Genomic DNA, 18,742 nt, shown 5'->3' with positions numbered 1-18,742 from the left:
CAGTTTTATTTATTTGATTTTTTTAATTTTTTTTCTCAATTTTAGAAGATAGCATCCTGGGTTTAGGCAATGCTGAGTTTTGCTTAGCTGGGTGTTTCAGTCATGCTGACACTTTGAACATCCTAGGTCTTTGTGTTTCCCCAGTCAAGTCCATCTGAGTCGCTTCACACATTGAAAGCTCCGCCTCTGGGTGCATATGAATTTAAGATTGTCATATCTTCTTGGTAAATGTCACCTTTTGTTATTGTGGACTTTGCCCTAGAATCAGCCCAATCTCTGTCATGTACATTGTTTACTAATAATATAACCTACTTAAGTGAGGAGCAATTTACTTTGTCTCATCCTTTCAGAGGTTTTTGTTCATTATTTAGGTCTGTTGCAAAGCAAGAGCATGGCAGAAGGGCAGGGCCCTTCCTGGAACCCAGGAAGAAAGAATGAACAAATCCAGGAGAAATATAACCATTTCAATTGCACTGTCCCAATGATCAACTTCATCCACTCATAATCTCCCTTCAGTTTCAACAGATCACGATAATCCATTCAATTATGAACCCATCAAGGCTTTAATCTATTCACTAGGTCAGGATCTTCACCATTCAATCACCTTCCAATAGCACCACCAGCTGGGAACAGTTTTCGGGGTATGCGTCAGATCTCAGCCTCAACAGGTTGAAAGGTTTTTGCTTGCTATAATTATATGTGATTTATTTTCTTCTTTTAATAGTATCTAATTATGGTGCAGAATAAATTTTCTACATGTGTTATACATCTATTTTATTCAGATTTTTCTGAAGCCCACCAATTAAAATATGAGGTATCTAATAATGTAGGGTAAGGGAGAAGAGATACTTGTCATTCTGTTTGGTTTTCTGGGTTTCTGTGATTAGTAATTTGAAGTCTTTCATTACATCTGCAAAATTATTAACTGATATTTTTTCTATCCTATTTACACAAGTATGACCTTTAGTACTGCCTGGTACCTTGAGTGTCCTGTTTTGCTTCTTGGTTGGTACCTTTTCTTCTTTATGCCCTGATACTTTTTGTTTTAGTATAATAACATTAAAATAGTATAATTGTATTAATTTAGGGTAATTTCTATCTTCAAATTTATGATACTTTCTCTTGCTGTGTCAAATCTGCTGATGAGCCCATCAATGATATTCTTTATCTCCTGTTCTTCATATCTAATATTTATTTCTACTGAATTACCACATCAGCTCATTCATTTTTCCATCATAGACTTTCATCACAGTTATCTTAAATATCTATATGCTATTTCCAACATCAGCATTATATATAAACCTGTTTCACAAAACTATTTTAGTTTATGTAAATATACTGTTTATAAATTTAACTATGTAAGGTCTTTGCAATTAAAGTGGCATATGTAAGGGTAAAGAGGGATATATGATGTAAAAAACGGAAGTGTGAGCATGAAAAATAAGTATAAAAGATCACCACATTGACTGAAAATGAACATTAGGTTAAGTAGTAATCAATTTATAGCAATAATTTAAAAAATAACTAAAAGGTAGAGTTAGAAATCAGTAAAGTAAATAACAATGAAATACCAAAAATGTATCACTTTTATAAAAAAGAACAACAAAGAATGACAAATAGAAAAATAGAATGCTAATACTATATCATTAGTATGCTAAGTAAGAAAGGGTTAACTACTCTAATCAAAGTCGGATAGTGTCATATGCCAAGTGATTAAAACCAAGAACCAAGTATATGCTGAAGGACACTACAGTTCCATCTCACAGAGTTCACAGCTGAGATAAAAATATAGGTAAGCTGTAAGTAAAAAGGTAGTAAAACAATATGCACAAGCATTAAACATCATAACATTATCATGGTTGTTTGTAGACACCAAGTGAATATTATTGAGAGACTCTATTACTGAGCTACCTCAAAAGGAGTTAGCTTATAATAGTAAAATAATCAGTTCATCAGAAAGGCATCAATTATAAATGCATATATATATATATATACATATATATATCCAACTAAAAGAATTTTAAAATACATGAAGTAAAATTTGACAAAATTGAAATGGGCAGGATAGACGATTGAGTGAGTAAGGGCATCTGTGCTGTCCAGTCTGGAAACCTGAGTTCTAACAGGAGTCATACAGTACAAGGAGAGAAGCAACTCCTGCAAGTGGCCCTCTGATGTCACACACAATTCAGGGTGCGCACACACATACACACACACACACACACACACACACACGCGCGCGCGCGCGCATCATCATTATCATCACAATAATAATAATAATAATAATACCACAAGTTTTCACACACACGCGTGTGCATCATCATTATCATCACAATAATAATAATAATACCACAACTTCCCTGTAGAAGTTCTCTGCTCCACCAGAGACCACACTGACAGCCAGGACCCCAGGTAACCTCCCGCCCATGGACTGCCAACACTTCCTCAGTGCCCACCCAGCTTAACCCTAAGCACTCCTTCTCTCCTTGTCACCATATCCTGGCCCACAACTCCAGCTGGAACCAGAAATCACACTGGCTCCCAGAATTCCAGCCCCCAACTGAGGCAGAAACCCCCTGTTATACCCTGGCTAGACCAGAGGACAACCTTGCCATCAGAAATCCAGTCCCCAACTCAGTGAGAACCTCTAATCAATCACAAGCCACTCCACACAGAAGACCAAAGAACAAAAATCAAAAACAAAACACCCAAACACAAAGACAAACTCAGAAGTTGGCACCTAGACCTACAACCACCTCAAACCCAGGTGCCTAGAAGGCAATAGAACACACTTAACAACGGGCACGGCAGTATGTCACCACCAGAGCCCAGCTATCCTACTACAAGCCCTGAATATTTTGGTGCATCTGAGGGACAAGGAAATGACTGTAAAATTAACTTTATAAAGATGATAGAGGCCCTTAAACAGGAAATTAATAAATCCCTTGGAGAAATCAAGAAGACACAAAGAATTGGAAGAAATTAAGAAATCCCTTCAAGATAGTCAAGAAAAAAACAAAATGTTGAAGGAAACAAATAAAACTATTCAAGATCTGAAAAAGGAAATAGAAGCAATAAAGAAAACACAAACTGAGGAAATTATGGAAATGAAAAAAATTAGTAAGCTAACAGGAACTACAGACACAAGCATCACCAACAGAATACAAGAGATAGAAGAATCTTAGTTGTTGAAGATATGATAGAAGAATAGCTTCATAGGTCAAAGAAAATGTTAAATCTAAAAATTTCCTGATACAAACCATCCAGGTAATTGGGGACACACATACACACACACAAAAAAAAAAAAATCCCTAAGAATAATAGAAATAAAAGAAGGAGAAGAATTCCAGCACAAAGACCCAAAAAGTCTTCCCACCAAAATAGGTTCAGGACCAGATGGTTTTACCACAGGATTCTACCAGACTTCCAAAGAAGAGCTAATGCCAATTTCTTCAAATTATTCCACAAAATAGAAACAGAAGGAACATTGCCAAATTTATTTTTATGAGGCCGCAGTCACCCTGAGACCGAACCCATACAAGGACTCACCAAAGAAAGAGGACTCAACAAACCAATTTCCCCCATGAACATAGATGCAAACATAATCAATAAAACACTCATAAACAAAATTCAAGGACACATCAAAAAGATCATCCAGTGTGATCAAGTAGGCATCATCCCAGAGATGCAAGGGTGGTTCAACATATGAAAATCAGGCAATGTAATCCACCATATAAACAAATTGAAAAAAAAACACATTATCATCTCATTAGGTACCTTTAGTGAAATGGCTGAACACAAGATTAAATAATGATGATGATGATGATGATGATGATGATGATGATGATGATGATAATAATGAGTGACCTTCCTATATACAAATGACAAAAGGGCTGAGGAAGAAATCAGAGGAGGAACATCCTTAACAATAGCTGTAAATAATGTAAAATATCTTGATGTAACTCTAACCAAACAAGTGAAAGACTTGTTTGATAAAAACTTCAAGTCTTTCAAGAAAGAAATTGAGGAAGGTACCAGAAAATGGAAAGATCTCTCATGCTCACAAACCAGTAGGATTAACCTAGTAAAAATGTCCATCTTACTAAAAGCAATCTACAGATTCAGTGTAATCCCCAACAAAATGCCAACACAATTCTTTACAGACTTTGAAAGGACAATACTCAACTTCACATGGAAAAACAAAAACTCACGATAACTAAAACAATCTTTTAAAATAAAAGAACTTCTGGAGGTGTGACCATCCCTGGTTTCAAGCTACTATAGAGCTATAGTAACAAAAGCTGTGTAGTATTAGCATAGAACAGACCTTTTGATCAATGGAATCAAATTGAAGACCCAGATGTAAACCCACACACCTATGGGCACCTGATTTTTTATGAAGAAACCAAAAATACACATTGGCCAATATAGAATCCTCAACATATGGTGCTGCTCTAACTGGATGTTACATGTAGAAGAATGCAAACAGATCCATATCTATCACACTTATAAAGCTCAAGTCTAAGTGGATCAAAGACGTCAATATAAAATCACATACACTGAACCTGATAGAAGAGAAAGTAGGTAATAGCTTTGAGTACATTGATACAGGAGACAAGATCCTGAACAGAACACCAATAGTGCAGCCACTAAGATCAACGGTTAATAAATGGGACCTCATGAAACTGAAAAGCTTCTATAAGACAAAGGACACCGTCAATAGAACAAAATGGCAGCCTACAGAATGGGAAAAGATCTTCACCAACTCCATATCTGACAGAAGGCTAATATCCAAAATACATAAAGAATTCAAGAAATTAGGCATCAACAAACCAAATAACCCAACTAAAAAAATGGGGCACAGATTAAACAATTATCAACAGACGACTCTTACATGGCTGAGAAACACTTAAAGGAATGTTTGATATTTTTAGCCATTACGGAAATGAAAATCAAAACTACTTTGAGGTTCCATCTTACATTGTCAGAATGGCTGAGATTAAATTTAAAAAAAAAACAGAAATGACAGCTCATGCTGGAAAGGATGTGAAGCAAAGGGAAGACTCCTTCACTGCTGGTGGGATTGCAAACTTGTACAGTCACTGTGGAAATCAATATGATGGTTTCTCAGAAAACTGGGAATCAATCTATCTCAAGATCCAGCTATACCACACTTGGGCATATACCCAAAGTAGGTTCTATCCTACCGCAAGAACACTTGCTCAAGTATGTTCATAGTAGCATTATTCTTAATGGCCAGAAACCAGAAACAATGTAGATGTTTCTCAAGTGAAGAATGGATAAAGAGAATGTGTTACATTTACACAATGGAGTATTACTCAACTGTTAAAAACAATGGCATCATGAAATTTGTAGGCAGTGGTTGGAACTAAAAAAAAAAATCATCCTGAGTGAAGTAAACCCAGACCAAGGAACACCAACGGGGTATGTACTCAGTTATAAGTGAATTTTAGCGCTTAAGTAAAGGATAATCATTCTATAATCAACAGACCAAAGAAGCTAAGTAACAGGTAATGGGATGCACAGATTTTCCTGGGAATGTGAAAAAGAACAGATTTTTGTGGATGGACTCAGTGTGGGTAGGAATGGGAGCGAGAGGAATGAAGCAGGGATGGGGTGTGGAGAGAGTACTGGGAGAGACTAATGAGACTGGGAAGGCTTAGGGGAGCAATGTGGAGATCAACTGCTGTGGAAACTTCCTGGAATCTGTGAGGGAAACCCTAGCAGAGACTCCTAGTAATGGGGGATACAGAGTCTGAACCGGCTATCTTCTGTTACCAGGCAAGTCTTCCGGTGGTGGGACTGGAACAGCAACCCAGCCACAAAAACTTCAACCTACAATTTGTCTGCCTACAAAATGACCTGGGGAAATGATGGTGCAGAATGTGTAGGAGGAGTCAACCAATGACTGGTCCAACTTGAGACCCGTGCCATGAGAGACAGCCCACACCCGACACTGCCTCGATGGCTAACAACCAGACAACCAGAGCTGGTACAGCCCAGAGACCCAGGAGAGAACCAAACAAGACTGACAAAAAAATTAATGGGTGATTCCTAATGATAGACTCATAGATCAGTGCCTAGCCCAATTTTCATCAGAGAGACATCATCCATTAACTGATGGGAGCTGATGCAGAGACCCACAGCCAAACCCTAGAAAGAGTCAGGGAACCCTGCAGAATAGGTGGGAGGATTGTCGGAGCCAGAGGAATCAAGGGCACTAAAAGACCATGACCCAAGAACCAACAGAGCAGGGCTCATAGGGGCTCAGAGAGAATGAATAGACAATCAGGGAGCCTGCATAGGTCTGACCTAGGTCCTCTGCATATATGATATGGTTGTGTAGCTTGGTGTTCTTGTGGGACTCCTAAGAGGGGGAGTTGGGGGTATCTCTGATTCTTGTTGGAGCTTGGAACCCTTTTCCTCCTACTGGGGTACCTCATCTATGCCACCTTGATATGAGGGTTTGTGCCTAGTCTGGTAATGTGTTATGCCATATCTGGTTGATATCCATGGGAGACCTGCTTTCTTTTTAAGCGAAACGAAGGAGGAGTGGATCTAGGAGAGAAGGGAGGTAGAGTGAAGTGGGAGGAGAGGAGGGGGTGGAAGCTTTGGTTAGAACAGTATATATGAGTGAATAATAAAAAAAATCAAAACAACAGCAACAGCAAAAAACTAAATAATATATGAATAAATGAAAAATAATAATAGTAATGTTTAAGAAAGTACTAAAGGAAAAATTAGAAAATAACTCAACATAAAAGGAAAGTTTTAACACCGTTCTGTCAGTAAAAATGTCCACAGTTTGAACAAAACTACCAACAAACTAACCTAATTCACAGCTACAAAACAGAATTTAAAAAACCAAAACTTATCTACATTAAAAAGTAAAATAGAAGATGTCTTTGGGAGTGAGACATTGAGGAGTTACTGGAGAAGGAAAAGAGGCAGTCAGTCCACCATAGTGAAGTTAATCATTAATATCACTTAAAGATTAGGTGACCACGTTTCTCAAAACGAATGCACAAGAATATCATATCATATTTAAATATTTAATCAAAGGAGAAAAATTTGAACAAATATTGACCTCTGTGTAATATGCATGCTGAAGTATTTAGAAGGAAACATGCTGCTTCTATAAGTTACTTTGAAACACATGAAAACTATTAGTATTAACAGAAAGAAGTATGGACAAATGGGTTGGAATGTGGTAAAATAAATACATAAATAAAACAACCAGTATTAAAAATAGAGTTAGAGAGTAGATGACCAGTAACCATAAAGCTATTTAATCTTGATATTTTAAGATTAAAATGTTAGGTAATAAATTGGAGGATGATGTGAAAGTAAAATAAAAATAAAAGCAAACTGCAATTCATTTCCATCAGATTGTGGTACCAAACAATGGGGAAAGAAATTGATAAAACTAAAGCAAAATCATCCAATTGATTGACAAACAATCATAAATATGTGAAAGAAAAGGACCGCTCACTTATTAATTTATTTAACCACAATGAAAGGATTAAAGCTGCAATAGCCAAATGTCCTCGATGATTTATAAGATATTTCAAAGGAGGATGGGCAGCATTAACAGCACGCACAAAGACACAGAGATGAAGTACACAATGAAATTCTTAAACTATCATTATTTAAAGGTGGATGTAAGAATTTTGAGGCAACAACCAAAACAAAGGGATGTAGGTTATAAACTAATAATGGAAATAATATATAATACCTGTACTTGGTCCAAGATACCACTTGAAGACAAGGGGGAAAAGGAAATTAACAGTTAAAAGAAAAGGGGCAACTTTAAACCCAACCATACTGATAAAGAGATTTGATGTATATAGTCTATACATTCTGGTTAAAAGGCAAGAATGCAAGTGTTGGTGGGGAAGACTCACCTATGTGCTTGCTACAGAAAAAAGACAATTTAAATACAAAGTCATATGTAAGCTAATAAGAAAATGCAATAATCTGTAAAATGTAGATACTTTTCTTGGTCCTAGAAAGTTATAATAGCTATCTCAATAGATTTTCTTTAAAAATAGATCTAAAAATATTGACTAACAAAAAATCGTAGAAGGACTGCATTGACAGGAGAGCCTTCAAAGAAAACAATATTATTACCAGTGATTAACAGCAATGTGTTATTTAAAAAAATATATCACCATAGGTAAAGCAGATTTCCCAATGTGTATCAAAAAGACAATATGGGCTGGAGAGATGGCTCAGTGGTTAAGAGCATTGATTGCTTTTCCAGACGCTCTGAGTTCAATTGCCAGCACCCACTTGGTGACTTCCAACCATTTGTAATGCCAGTACCAAGGGATCTGATGCTCTCTTCTGGCCTCCGTGGACACCAGACACACATGATGTGCTACATGGACACAAATGCAGGCAAAACACCCATATGCATAAAACTATAAAAAGACATTTTGGAAAGAAGACATAATAATCATATATATATATAAATGTATATATATATATGCATGCATCCAATAACAAAATTTGAAATCCAGAAAACAAAATCTGGAAAAAATAGGAATAGAAATAGACAAATTTACAGGTAAATTAGAGAATTCAATCAACACTCCTTCGGTAGCTGAGATAGCATGAGACAAGATGCACAAGATTTGCCTAACACTGTCAAGCAGCCTGAACTAACAGATATTCATAGAACATCAACCCATGAAGCCTCTCCTGCATATCCTCTAGGTCAGATACATGCCAAGTTACAAACCAAGTATGAATTCTAATAATTGAAATCACACAAGTTGTACATTTTTTAAACCAACATTGGAGTTAAATTAGAATGTAAATAAAAGTTCTTAAAACACTTGTAAATTAAACAACATACATCTATATCCCATATGGGCCCCACAAAATTACCAAGAAAATATTTTGAACGTAATCAAAATGGAAGCATGACAGATTACACTACATGTATGAACTGAAGTGACTGCAGAGCAAAAAACTTAAAACTTTAAATACTTATGTTAGAAAAGAACAAAGGTCATAGCTGAATGATTGAAGAAAGCATCTGTAAACTACAACCCTACAGTCTGGGCCATTTATAAATAAAGTTTTATTGATATGTAGCAACACCTATTCATATATGTATTTCATTACTACAAAGTATGAATTAGAGACTTACAACAGAAACTTTAGGAAACCCATTCAGAGAGAGAAATATGTACTACTAGATCCACCAGGGAAAATTTGCCAACACTTAATCTAAGGTACCACTTCAAGAAACTAAGATGGCCGGGTGGTGGTGGTGGCACACACCTTTAATCCCAGCACTCAGGGGGCAGAGGCAGGTGGATCTCTGTGAGTTTGAGGCCAGCTTGGTTTATAGAGCGAGCTCCAGGACAGGTTTCAAAGCTATACAGAGAAACCCTGTCTCAAAAAAAAAAAAATGAAAGATAGGAAGGAAGGAAGGAAGGAAGGAAGGAAGGAAGGAAGGAAGGAAGGAAGGAAGGAAGGAGCTCTAAGATAAATATATCAAACCCAAAGTAAGTAAGTAGCAGAAGGAAATAATAGACAAACTTGGGAGAAAGTGAAAAACAAACCAATAAGTATATATTCGAAATAAATCAATAAACTTCTAGGTAAAAAGAGATGGAGTTCAAATTCCTCAGGTTAGAAATACAAATGGAAGCACCTTGACAATGTGTGACAGATGATGAGTTATTGTAAAAAAAAAAAAAAAACAAAACTCTACACTGGTGACAAAACCCCAAACATCTTGAGCTTCTTTCATAAGCTCTCAACTCTTTTAAAGCGCTCCAATTGTTTTACTGCAGTCAATTTTCTTCACCCTGATTAAAAAGCAATGTCTTATAGTTAAATATAGCTAGACACTAGTCCTAGGAAAGATTTTTCAAAAATAATTTTATTCAAGTACACACGTATTAGGAATCTTCTAATTCTACCACCGTTCTCTCGGGCTTCCAGGATTAGTGCATTGTCTGTTTCCTGGAAATCCATACTGCAGACTGTAAGGGGAGTGAGTCTGAGTGAGAACAGTGTCTTACTATAACTCCGAGAGCAGGCAAATGTTCAGAGTCGAATTTTTACTCTTGAAGAGCGATAATGGGGGTGGTAGAAAAGAAAAAAAATACACATCTAGCAGAGAAGGCCAGGAAAGTGTCATCAGATAGAACTGTGAGCTGTGATGAGTTAATACTTTTTAATATATTCTGGCTCTGTTTTAAAACAGCCTGTTTCTTAAAAACCATTCTAATCTGGATTAGCACTCTCAATTACCATCTCTTGGATAAGCATGCATGTAGGAAACATTTTGCAGTAGAATTACCATTTTCCAGGTCCTGATGGACTAGATTTTTGTCTTGTCCTATTTTTGACCACACCAAAAAAAAAAATCTTTATTTAAATCAATCATGAAGTTGTTCAAAACTTTTAGACATCACACAGAGATGTGGCACCTGTCTCTGTCCTTGTAACTTACCATGAGATTAAGGTGACAAAACAGACGGGGCTGGGCGCGTGTCACTTTCAAATTTTGAGCATTCTAATGGTATTTTCTATGTGAAAAGTTTAATGAAAAAGTAAGATTGCTCTAATTTGGGATGTATAAGTCACTGCAGATTTAAATTGTTTTAAAAAATAATAAGCAAGCTCTTGAGTCATCCAGAATGATTCACCCATGAATTCTTGAGAGGATTAATTTAAAACAGCTCCAAAGAGACAATATCTTGGCATGCCTACTCTTGGAAAGACAGAAGAGAATAATAGAGAAGGTGAGCGATTTTAGAGGGGGAAGGTGAAGAAGGAGACCAAGTGGAGCCTCTCTAGCCAATCAGAGCAGGGAAGTGAGGGGCAAGATAGGAAGAAGCCTTGTGGGCTTGTTCACATTCCCTGCCTGTTCACATTCCTGTGCAGCTCCCTCTTCCGTTCCCTTCTTACTGGACCTCTAAGGGAGAGTAGCCTCTTGTGGTGCTCACATTCTAGGGACCAGGCAGCCCTTGGATTTTGTAACTCAACTCTCAAAATCAAGAAAGGTACAGAACTCAAGAGGCATGGCTTTGTCTTCCAGCTCTTTACCAAAACGAGCAGAAAAAAAGTAAGCCTGCTTCAGCATAGAAGATACTCCGCCATCTCGATTCCTTATATCACATCATTGCTACATGGATCTCTCGCGGGTTTCCATGGGAGCCACACTAATATGTGGGGTGTTGAGGAGCCCTTGATCTGCCTCTTCTGTGGTACCTGTTTGCCAAACAATTGATTTGCCCATCAAAGATGCAGTGTGGGGATCTGGGACTCTGGATTATCAATGCTCCCACATGACTCCTTCACTGTTTTATTGACTATTGGGTTACTAAGAGTTTAGGAAAGCAGTGTATATTGGAGTCTTGCCACGCACTTGGGGGTCAAGGCACCAGGTAACAGAAAGTTATTTTCCTTTGCTCTGCCACACCCAGCCCCTTTCTAGGTCTCCACACTTAACCAAGAGAAGGCTGTGAGCCAAGATGATATTCAGGTATCTTTAGGTAATGAAAGTATCCCTTGTATCTTGCTTGTAAACAAATCACACTATCTTAAATTTAGGATAAACCCTCAATTCTTGACAACTTACAGAGAAAAAAATCTTAAGTCAAAGCAACAGAAAGATCCAGGAGAAACCTCCAAGACGCAGCCCTAAAGTGGGGCATGCCTTGCGCTTTGTGCTCAGAAATTTTGCTTTGCTGTTTTAGCTTATTGTTAATACTTGAACGTTCACTTTGTTATTTGTTCCAATAAGCTGTTTCCATATGTGAGATCATATCTAGAACAATTCATGTGAACAAGTATCCACGTCTGAAGACGACGCCCATCAGCGGGTGACATCAGTTGTAGGTGGAGCCTAGGCTAGAGCAGATGCTGAACGGCCTCTGGCTCTTCTATATTTATGTTCTGCCTTTTTTCTCAAAGACGTGCAATCATTCTCTTAAGTCATGCCCCGAAACAACAAATTATGTTCTACAGAGCACGTCCTACAGGGCTTAAGAGCCTCCCTAGTCATGATCTTGTCTGGTACCCGAGCCCCTCAGTTTCTGATGTGCAACAAACGACTCATTTGCGATAAGTGATGTGAATACCACTGAGAAAAATGATTCGGGTCAGTGTTTACTCACTGGAAGATTTTCCCTAAAAGAAAATAAAACAGACAAACAACAAGGATTATTCAGAAGGAATAATCAAATAATCAAATGGGCATCTATAAATAGCAGTCATTTTCAAAAGGCTGCAAATTTGGGTAAAACCCACTATCTTGATATAACAGTCACTTTCAGGGACCCCAGGAAATTATGTTTGTCTCCGTTGCATAGGTTTTTATGTTGAGATATTCAAAAATCACATTGGAATAGGTTAGAACTGCCTCTAGGCCACACGGAAGCAGGGGAAGTCCCTGTTCAAAGAGTTCACAGTGACCTATCCTGAGACCTGGGACAGAGGCAGAACCAGAACAAAGGTACTAAGACAGGGCCTGACACGGAAATAGGCCCTTACTGTTCTTTCAATAAAAAAAATAAATAAATAAAAAATCAGGGATACATGCAGCAAGAATTGGTATTATGACAGGGCTTCCACGTTGGGCCTCCAGCTAAAGTCAGAGAGCTCCCAGAGAGCTTGAATTTACACCAAAACTAATTTGTTTGTGTATGTGTGTGTGTGTATGTTTTGATTTGTGTTTGGTTGCGGGGGGGGGGGGTTATTTGGTTGGTTGGTTTGGGTTTGGGTTTTTTGTGGGTTTTTGTTGTTGTTGTTATAGTTGTTATAGTTGTTATAGTGGTTGTTGAGACAGTTTCTCTGTATAACATTCCTGGCTGTCCTAGAACTCACTTTGTAGACCAGACTGGCCTAGAACTCACAGAGATCTGCCTGGGAGTGCTGGGATAAAAGGCATGTGCCACCTCCACCTGGCTAATTTTCAATATATATATGGCCAGTGTTGTATCAGTGACACATGAAGACTAAAAATTTATTCATTATTTACCTGAAATCCAATTTAACCAGGTCTGTGTTTTGTTTACTACGTTTGAGAGCCCGGCACATCTTTCAAAATAATCTGCAAATAACCTTGGCTCGGGTTTCTTTTTTTCCATCAGTCCAGACATGTCCTCTGAATTCCAGACCCCTAAAATCAATTTCTTACTTAAGATGTCCGCTTTAGTGTCTAATGGGCATTTAAAACTCAACTGAATTAATCAACTCCTCTAATCCACAGTCTAGCTCCTGCGATCTGCCCGCAGCCTCCTCCTCTTCCTAGACTGGACCCCTCCTTCCCCCCTCCCCCCCCCCCCGCGCACAATCTGTCCCTCAATGTCCATTGCTTGAGTCAAATCATGTCCTCCTTAGCTCACTAAGCTCTGCCACTTTCAATTCTTTGTATTTCTGCATAACTTAAATGAGTTGGAGGAGCTCACAACTCTGCGTCTCTGTAAGCCTGGGGCAAGACAAAAGCCTTAGGCAGTTCAGATAGTGATGAAATAAGCCCCAAGGGTACCCACACAGTTTCTCCTAGGCTAGAGATATCTCTTCTTTGGAACCAGAAAGGCTCTTGCCACATTTGTGCCCATCAACCAATAAATGACTGTGCCTAAGGAGGGCAAAGGTGGCAACAGCGTTTGCGTTTCTAAGCTCAGCCCCAGGTTTTCACTTTCTCTTGCAGAAGTGCCTCTGAGTTTTCTGAACTGCTAACTGTTGCTTGGGTGAAAACATGCCACTACCTGATACCCTCAGCCCCATGCCTGTTATCAAGTAGCTCTGTACTTCTAGAGTGATGTTATGGGATGTTCTGGCCTCTCAATAAATCTTTATTGACCAAAGGACAAAGAAATGGCATAACATCAGAAGAGAATTACACAAGGTGTAACCCTACAGGATTCTAGGACATTACCTGCCTATTCTTTGCTTGGTATGAGCAAGGAGTGTTGTAAACATTCATCAACAAGGTATCTGAAAGCCACGTGACCAGAGAAGCCCCTTTTTTCAGCAATCTACTACAGAGCAGCGAGTACACTAACTGTTATGACTCTGGGATTCTCAAAGAGAAAGGATGATCTCTTCTGTGACCCCAGGCCACCTCAAAGGTGATGGAGATGCTGAAGAGGATCAACCAAAGCAGAAAGGGTCAGCCACTTTCCCAAGCTTTCAGATACTCGTGGCTCTAGACCTGGCATGCAGCAGAGCCAGCTTGGAGGTTGGTGCTTTCTGACACACTATTTCACAATGTCATCATGCCAAGAACAACTTCCCATATCACGTGCCAAAAATGTCAAGTACACATTTGCAAATGGCCAGTAGGATTTACAACATAACTTACAAAAAGAGACTAGAAGCCATTTGAGAAATACAATTTAATTTGGGGAGAAATCTACCTGGAATTCCGTTATCAAAACACCAAAGAGAGCCAGGAGCCACAGCTCAGTGGCTAACAGCACAGGCTGCTCTTGCAGAGGACTCAGGCTCGCTCCCACCCACACGGTGGCCTGCAACCATCTATTACTGCAGTTCCAGCGGATCCAACACCCTCTTCTGGCCTCCTTAGGCACCAGGCAAACATGTGGTAATACACACACATACACATGCACACACAAATAAACATGTGCAGGCATACGTTCATACACATAAAATAAAAGCAAGTAAATCTAAAAAAGACATCAAAGAACTGTATAAAACCTGGAAAAAATAATGCTTTTTCCCATTATTAATAGACAACAATATGCATTGCTTACATGAGACACAAAAAGTCTTCAAGTTTCCTAAAGAAATCTGAAAATAATTGCATTGGATAGAAAAGTTGGTTACAAAAGTTCAACTTTAACAATTTCACCACTATTTTGATACATTAGTTCCACGTTATGAATTTTTCTGGTATCTCAGTTTTTTAAGGAAACAAATTTAAATGGAATATGTATTTCATTTTATATACACTTAAATAAATATATAGCATTCTGGTGTCAAAAGTTCCCATGCCTTGTCAAGAACATAATAGAATATATATTATTAAGTTGGTGTGCCTTAGTTTCTCAAACTTTCTAAAAATTCTATTATGGCAATAAAACATATCTTTCAAGCATACATAAAAAAGTATAATTGGTTCTGTGTTCAAAAAACATCTTCTCAAATAAAAGGGATAACGTGGTTAACTTAGAGAGATGTATTCACAGGTAGCCAATCAAAACTGTGATGCTTCAAAGACTGTCTTTAGGGTTTTGTAGCTTGGGGTGGTAAATTCTGCTCAGTTGTCAAGCACATTTAATGTCTCCAGTTAACAGAGAGCTGGTCCATTTTCTACAAGGGCTCTCCCACCGTCAGCTCTGTTCTCATAGATGAGTTTTCCAAACTCTAACTTTCCCGCATTGTCTTTCTGGCTGAATTAGAGTAACTGCTTTCTTAAAGATGGGTGGGGGATGTTTTCATCCTTCAGTTTTATCACTTAATTCCTTCCAATTATCGCTTTTTAACTTGAATATTGTACTTGGTAATTCTCTCAGGCCATCTGAAATCTGTACGAGACAGCAATCACACTATTCAAAACAGTCTCTTGCACATGTCACCACGAGGAAAACTACCCACCCTGAGTATAGCTATTAATGTCAAACAGATTGTCATCTAAAAAAAAAAAGAAGCATCAAAATCAGCTTCGGACAAAGTACCGCTCTATGGAAAAACACCAGTTCTTTATGTGCAAATGCTTCCAATGTCTGATTGACATTTTTAAAAACTGAGTTAGGGGCGAATCTGTCCCTGTTCTCTGTAATCCAGGGCAACGTACGGATAGTTTCAGACCTAAAGATTTCTAGTCAGAGCAGACTATGATTTTATTTTTTATTTTATTTTTATTTTATTTTTTTACCAAAGATGCATTTGCCCCAGTTTCTAGTAAACACTGTAAAAGAAACGCTTGGATTCTAGCTCGGGTCGAGGGCTCTGTTTAGCCTATCGCAGCACAGACCTGTTATAAACGCTGGGACTCTTGCCATAACCCTTTCCCCCTTCCGGAACTGAGTAAAAACCATTACCTCGAAAGCAACATGCGTTGCAAGCCACGCAGCCTTAAGCCCCCTTTTCTGCCTCCCAAGACTGGCACCAACGGCCTTCGGAATATATTTCTCCTCCTAAAACTCAGAGTAAGTTGCCACCTCCTCCCCAACCACGCTCCCATCCTTGCGCGTCTCTCCGGGGCTCCACTTGGAGCCACCCCCAGAGCGCACCTGCACTCCTCCAAGTCGCTGCAGTGTGAAGTAGTGCCGCCCAGCTCCCAGCCAAGCACGAACCTACAAATGCTCCCCTACTCCCTCCGCTGCAAACTGCCCTCAAATTAATCATCCACCTCAACCCCTCTCCCCAAACCCCACGCCCCTGTCTCTTTTTGTCCTCCTGATGATTCGGTCCCCCAAACACCTGTACACCCACCCTTTCAACTGCCAGACATCAGGTGCCCACGCTGCGCCCTGACTTGCGCCCCCTCAGCCCGACTGCCTTTACCCCGTGGCTTACAGGACGGCCACCCGGCTCCAAGTACCTTCTGTCACCGTGCTCACCCGCAGACGGCCCCCATTACCACCCCCACCAGCACCAAGAAGAGACACCCACAGTACCTGCCGCGAGCTCGGCGGCCAGGGCCACCAGCAAGAGGGCCAGGCTCAGTGCGGAGCGGCGCGCTGGGGTCATGGCCACCAGGCGGCCCGGACCGGGCTGCAGGGCCCCAGAGCGCAGCGGGGCGACTGGGCGGCGCGGGCCGCTTTGAAGTTCCCGGGGCGCGGGAGGGGAGCGCAGCCGCGACACCCTTTGGAAGTGCGCGGTTGGCTCTAGTGGCAGCGGGCGCTCCCCTCCGCCGCCTCCCCCATCCCACGCCCCCCGAGGCTGGCGGCGCGCCGCTCCTGCCACTGGCCCCGCGGGTTGCCTCAAGGGACAGGGCCCGCCCCTGCCGCGCCTCCGCGGGCACCGCTGCCAGCCACCCGCCCGAGGGCGGGGCAGGAGACCGAGGGCGGAGGGGTGGCGGGGAGGTGACACCTCTCGTGGGCGAAGCGGAGCGGGCCGCACCAGGTCCCCGGGATTAGCTTCTCCTTGTGGGGGTGGGAGTGGGGGGGATAGGACAGCAAAGCCCGCCTGAGACTTTAGAGACACGTAGGACGGTAGCAGCTGCTTTCTCTACATTCTCCTACAGAAGATCCACCTTCTAGATCGTTCCACATTCGTTTATTCGTCCGGTGTCCCTAAATGTAACTAGCCTGCGCCCTGGGAATACCCTCGGCTGTTCCCACAGGATTCCACCTTCTCATCTGTGAGAGCGCACCCTCTCTGTGGATCCCTGTGAATGACCTCCCGCACCATTGCCTTCGGAACTACAGCTCTGCTTTACCAAACAAACTCTGTACATTCATGTCTTCATCTGAAGGCTTCCTGTGCCCTACAAATGACGACACAAAGCTGAGCCAACTGTGCCAAGCTGATATGGGCATCTATAATAAGTAATGGAAGTAAAGGGCCAGACTTGTAGAAGGAGCTGTCTCTGCAGTTAAAGCTTTAGCACCTGGGGGAGGGAGGTGGTTAAACACAGCAGGAGGAGGAGGAAAAAAATTGCTCAAATCATCGAAAGTCGGTTGAGTATTGTTTAACACAACACACACACACACACACACACACACACACACACACACACACACACCGCACAGGCCCCCTCCTGCAAGGGCTTGCTGACAAAAGGGCTGTGCTTTCCATCTAGACCAAGATTCCCAATTAAATAGAAAGAAACAAAGTTAAACCTGGTTTTACCCGTGCAGCCTGAACATAAACGTAAGCGGGGTTATTTTCATCTGATTAACACACAAAACCAAGACTACAACTCGGGTGCTATCACTGAGGTTAGAAGGCTCCTTGAGTGGTTGAGTCATGTAAATTCATTGCATTAGAGTAAGAGATACTTCTTCACCTATCTTGGCACTAAAGAACAAGCATTCTTTCTGAAGCCTTGAAAAACCCTGGGATAAGAGGACTTCACTGGTAAAGGATGATGGCATTGTTGGAGGCGGGATGCGTGGTGGACTTTGAAGCACGAGAGTGGAAGTTCTGGGGGACTTTTGTACCACCGCGGAGGAGGACTCAAACATCCATCCTCACTTCATCCTGGATCCAAACAACAACAAACAACAAATGAAGATGTGGTACACATCTCAACCGTTCCAGACACCCGCAGCAGACACCTTTGCAAATAAACAAGACACTGCCAGCACACAATATATTTTGGCTTTGTCTTGGCCCACAGCTGGCTTCTGAGTTGGCCCTTGCGCAGAACTGAGCTCTCTCCGGGTCTGTTTTAGAACAGACCAGAGCAGAAAAGACAGCCCGAGAGTGTCGCGGAAGCCCAGACACAGAACGGATGCCAGCTGCTTATTCCCAAACATTTCACACAGAAAGCCTCTATGCAAGTTGTCCTCTGCAAGTTGGAATGCTCTTGTTTTCTAAGAAAGCAAAGTTTTGATGCCAAGAAGCCTGATGTTGAATAACTTTAACACTCCCAGCCATCTCAGTGGTTTCCTCTCAGCCTGCTGGTGCACCGTCAATATGGTCTCCACAAACAGCAGGTGGGTATTGAGTGTCTGCAGAGTGTCCAGAGCAAATCGACATGTTCTGTCAGTACAAAATGCACGGCGTGTTGCAAAGACTTGGCGCAAAGGTGATAATGCAAGATACGTTATAAATA

General features: G+C 40.6%; 1 protein-coding gene across 3 annotated transcripts in view; it reads right to left on the bottom strand.

Annotated features, from left to right (window-relative positions):
- Acvr1c (activin A receptor type 1C) overlaps positions 1-16,910 on the bottom strand; it is an 87,015-nt gene extending 70,105 nt beyond the window's left edge. The window contains exon 1 of one of the 3 annotated variants that reach the window (XM_075985171.1): positions 16,638-16,910. In XM_075985171.1, coding sequence (XP_075841286.1) covers positions 16,638-16,710 — 73 coding nt within the window. In that variant the 5' untranslated portion in view covers positions 16,711-16,910. Of the gene's footprint in view, positions 1-16,058; positions 16,145-16,637 lie in introns of those variants that run through there. The other 2 variants (XM_075985169.1, XM_075985170.1) reach the window with 2 other exon arrangements.
- Positions 16,911-18,742: the final 1,832 nt, after the last annotated feature.

Source organism: Microtus pennsylvanicus, chromosome 9 (assembly GCF_037038515.1).
Source record: "Microtus pennsylvanicus isolate mMicPen1 chromosome 9, mMicPen1.hap1, whole genome shotgun sequence".
In the NCBI taxonomy this organism is placed as follows: Eukaryota; Metazoa; Chordata; class Mammalia; order Rodentia; family Cricetidae; genus Microtus; species Microtus pennsylvanicus.
The sequence above is the reverse complement of the archived record's forward strand: the minus strand, read 5'-3'. Positions and strand labels throughout refer to the sequence as shown.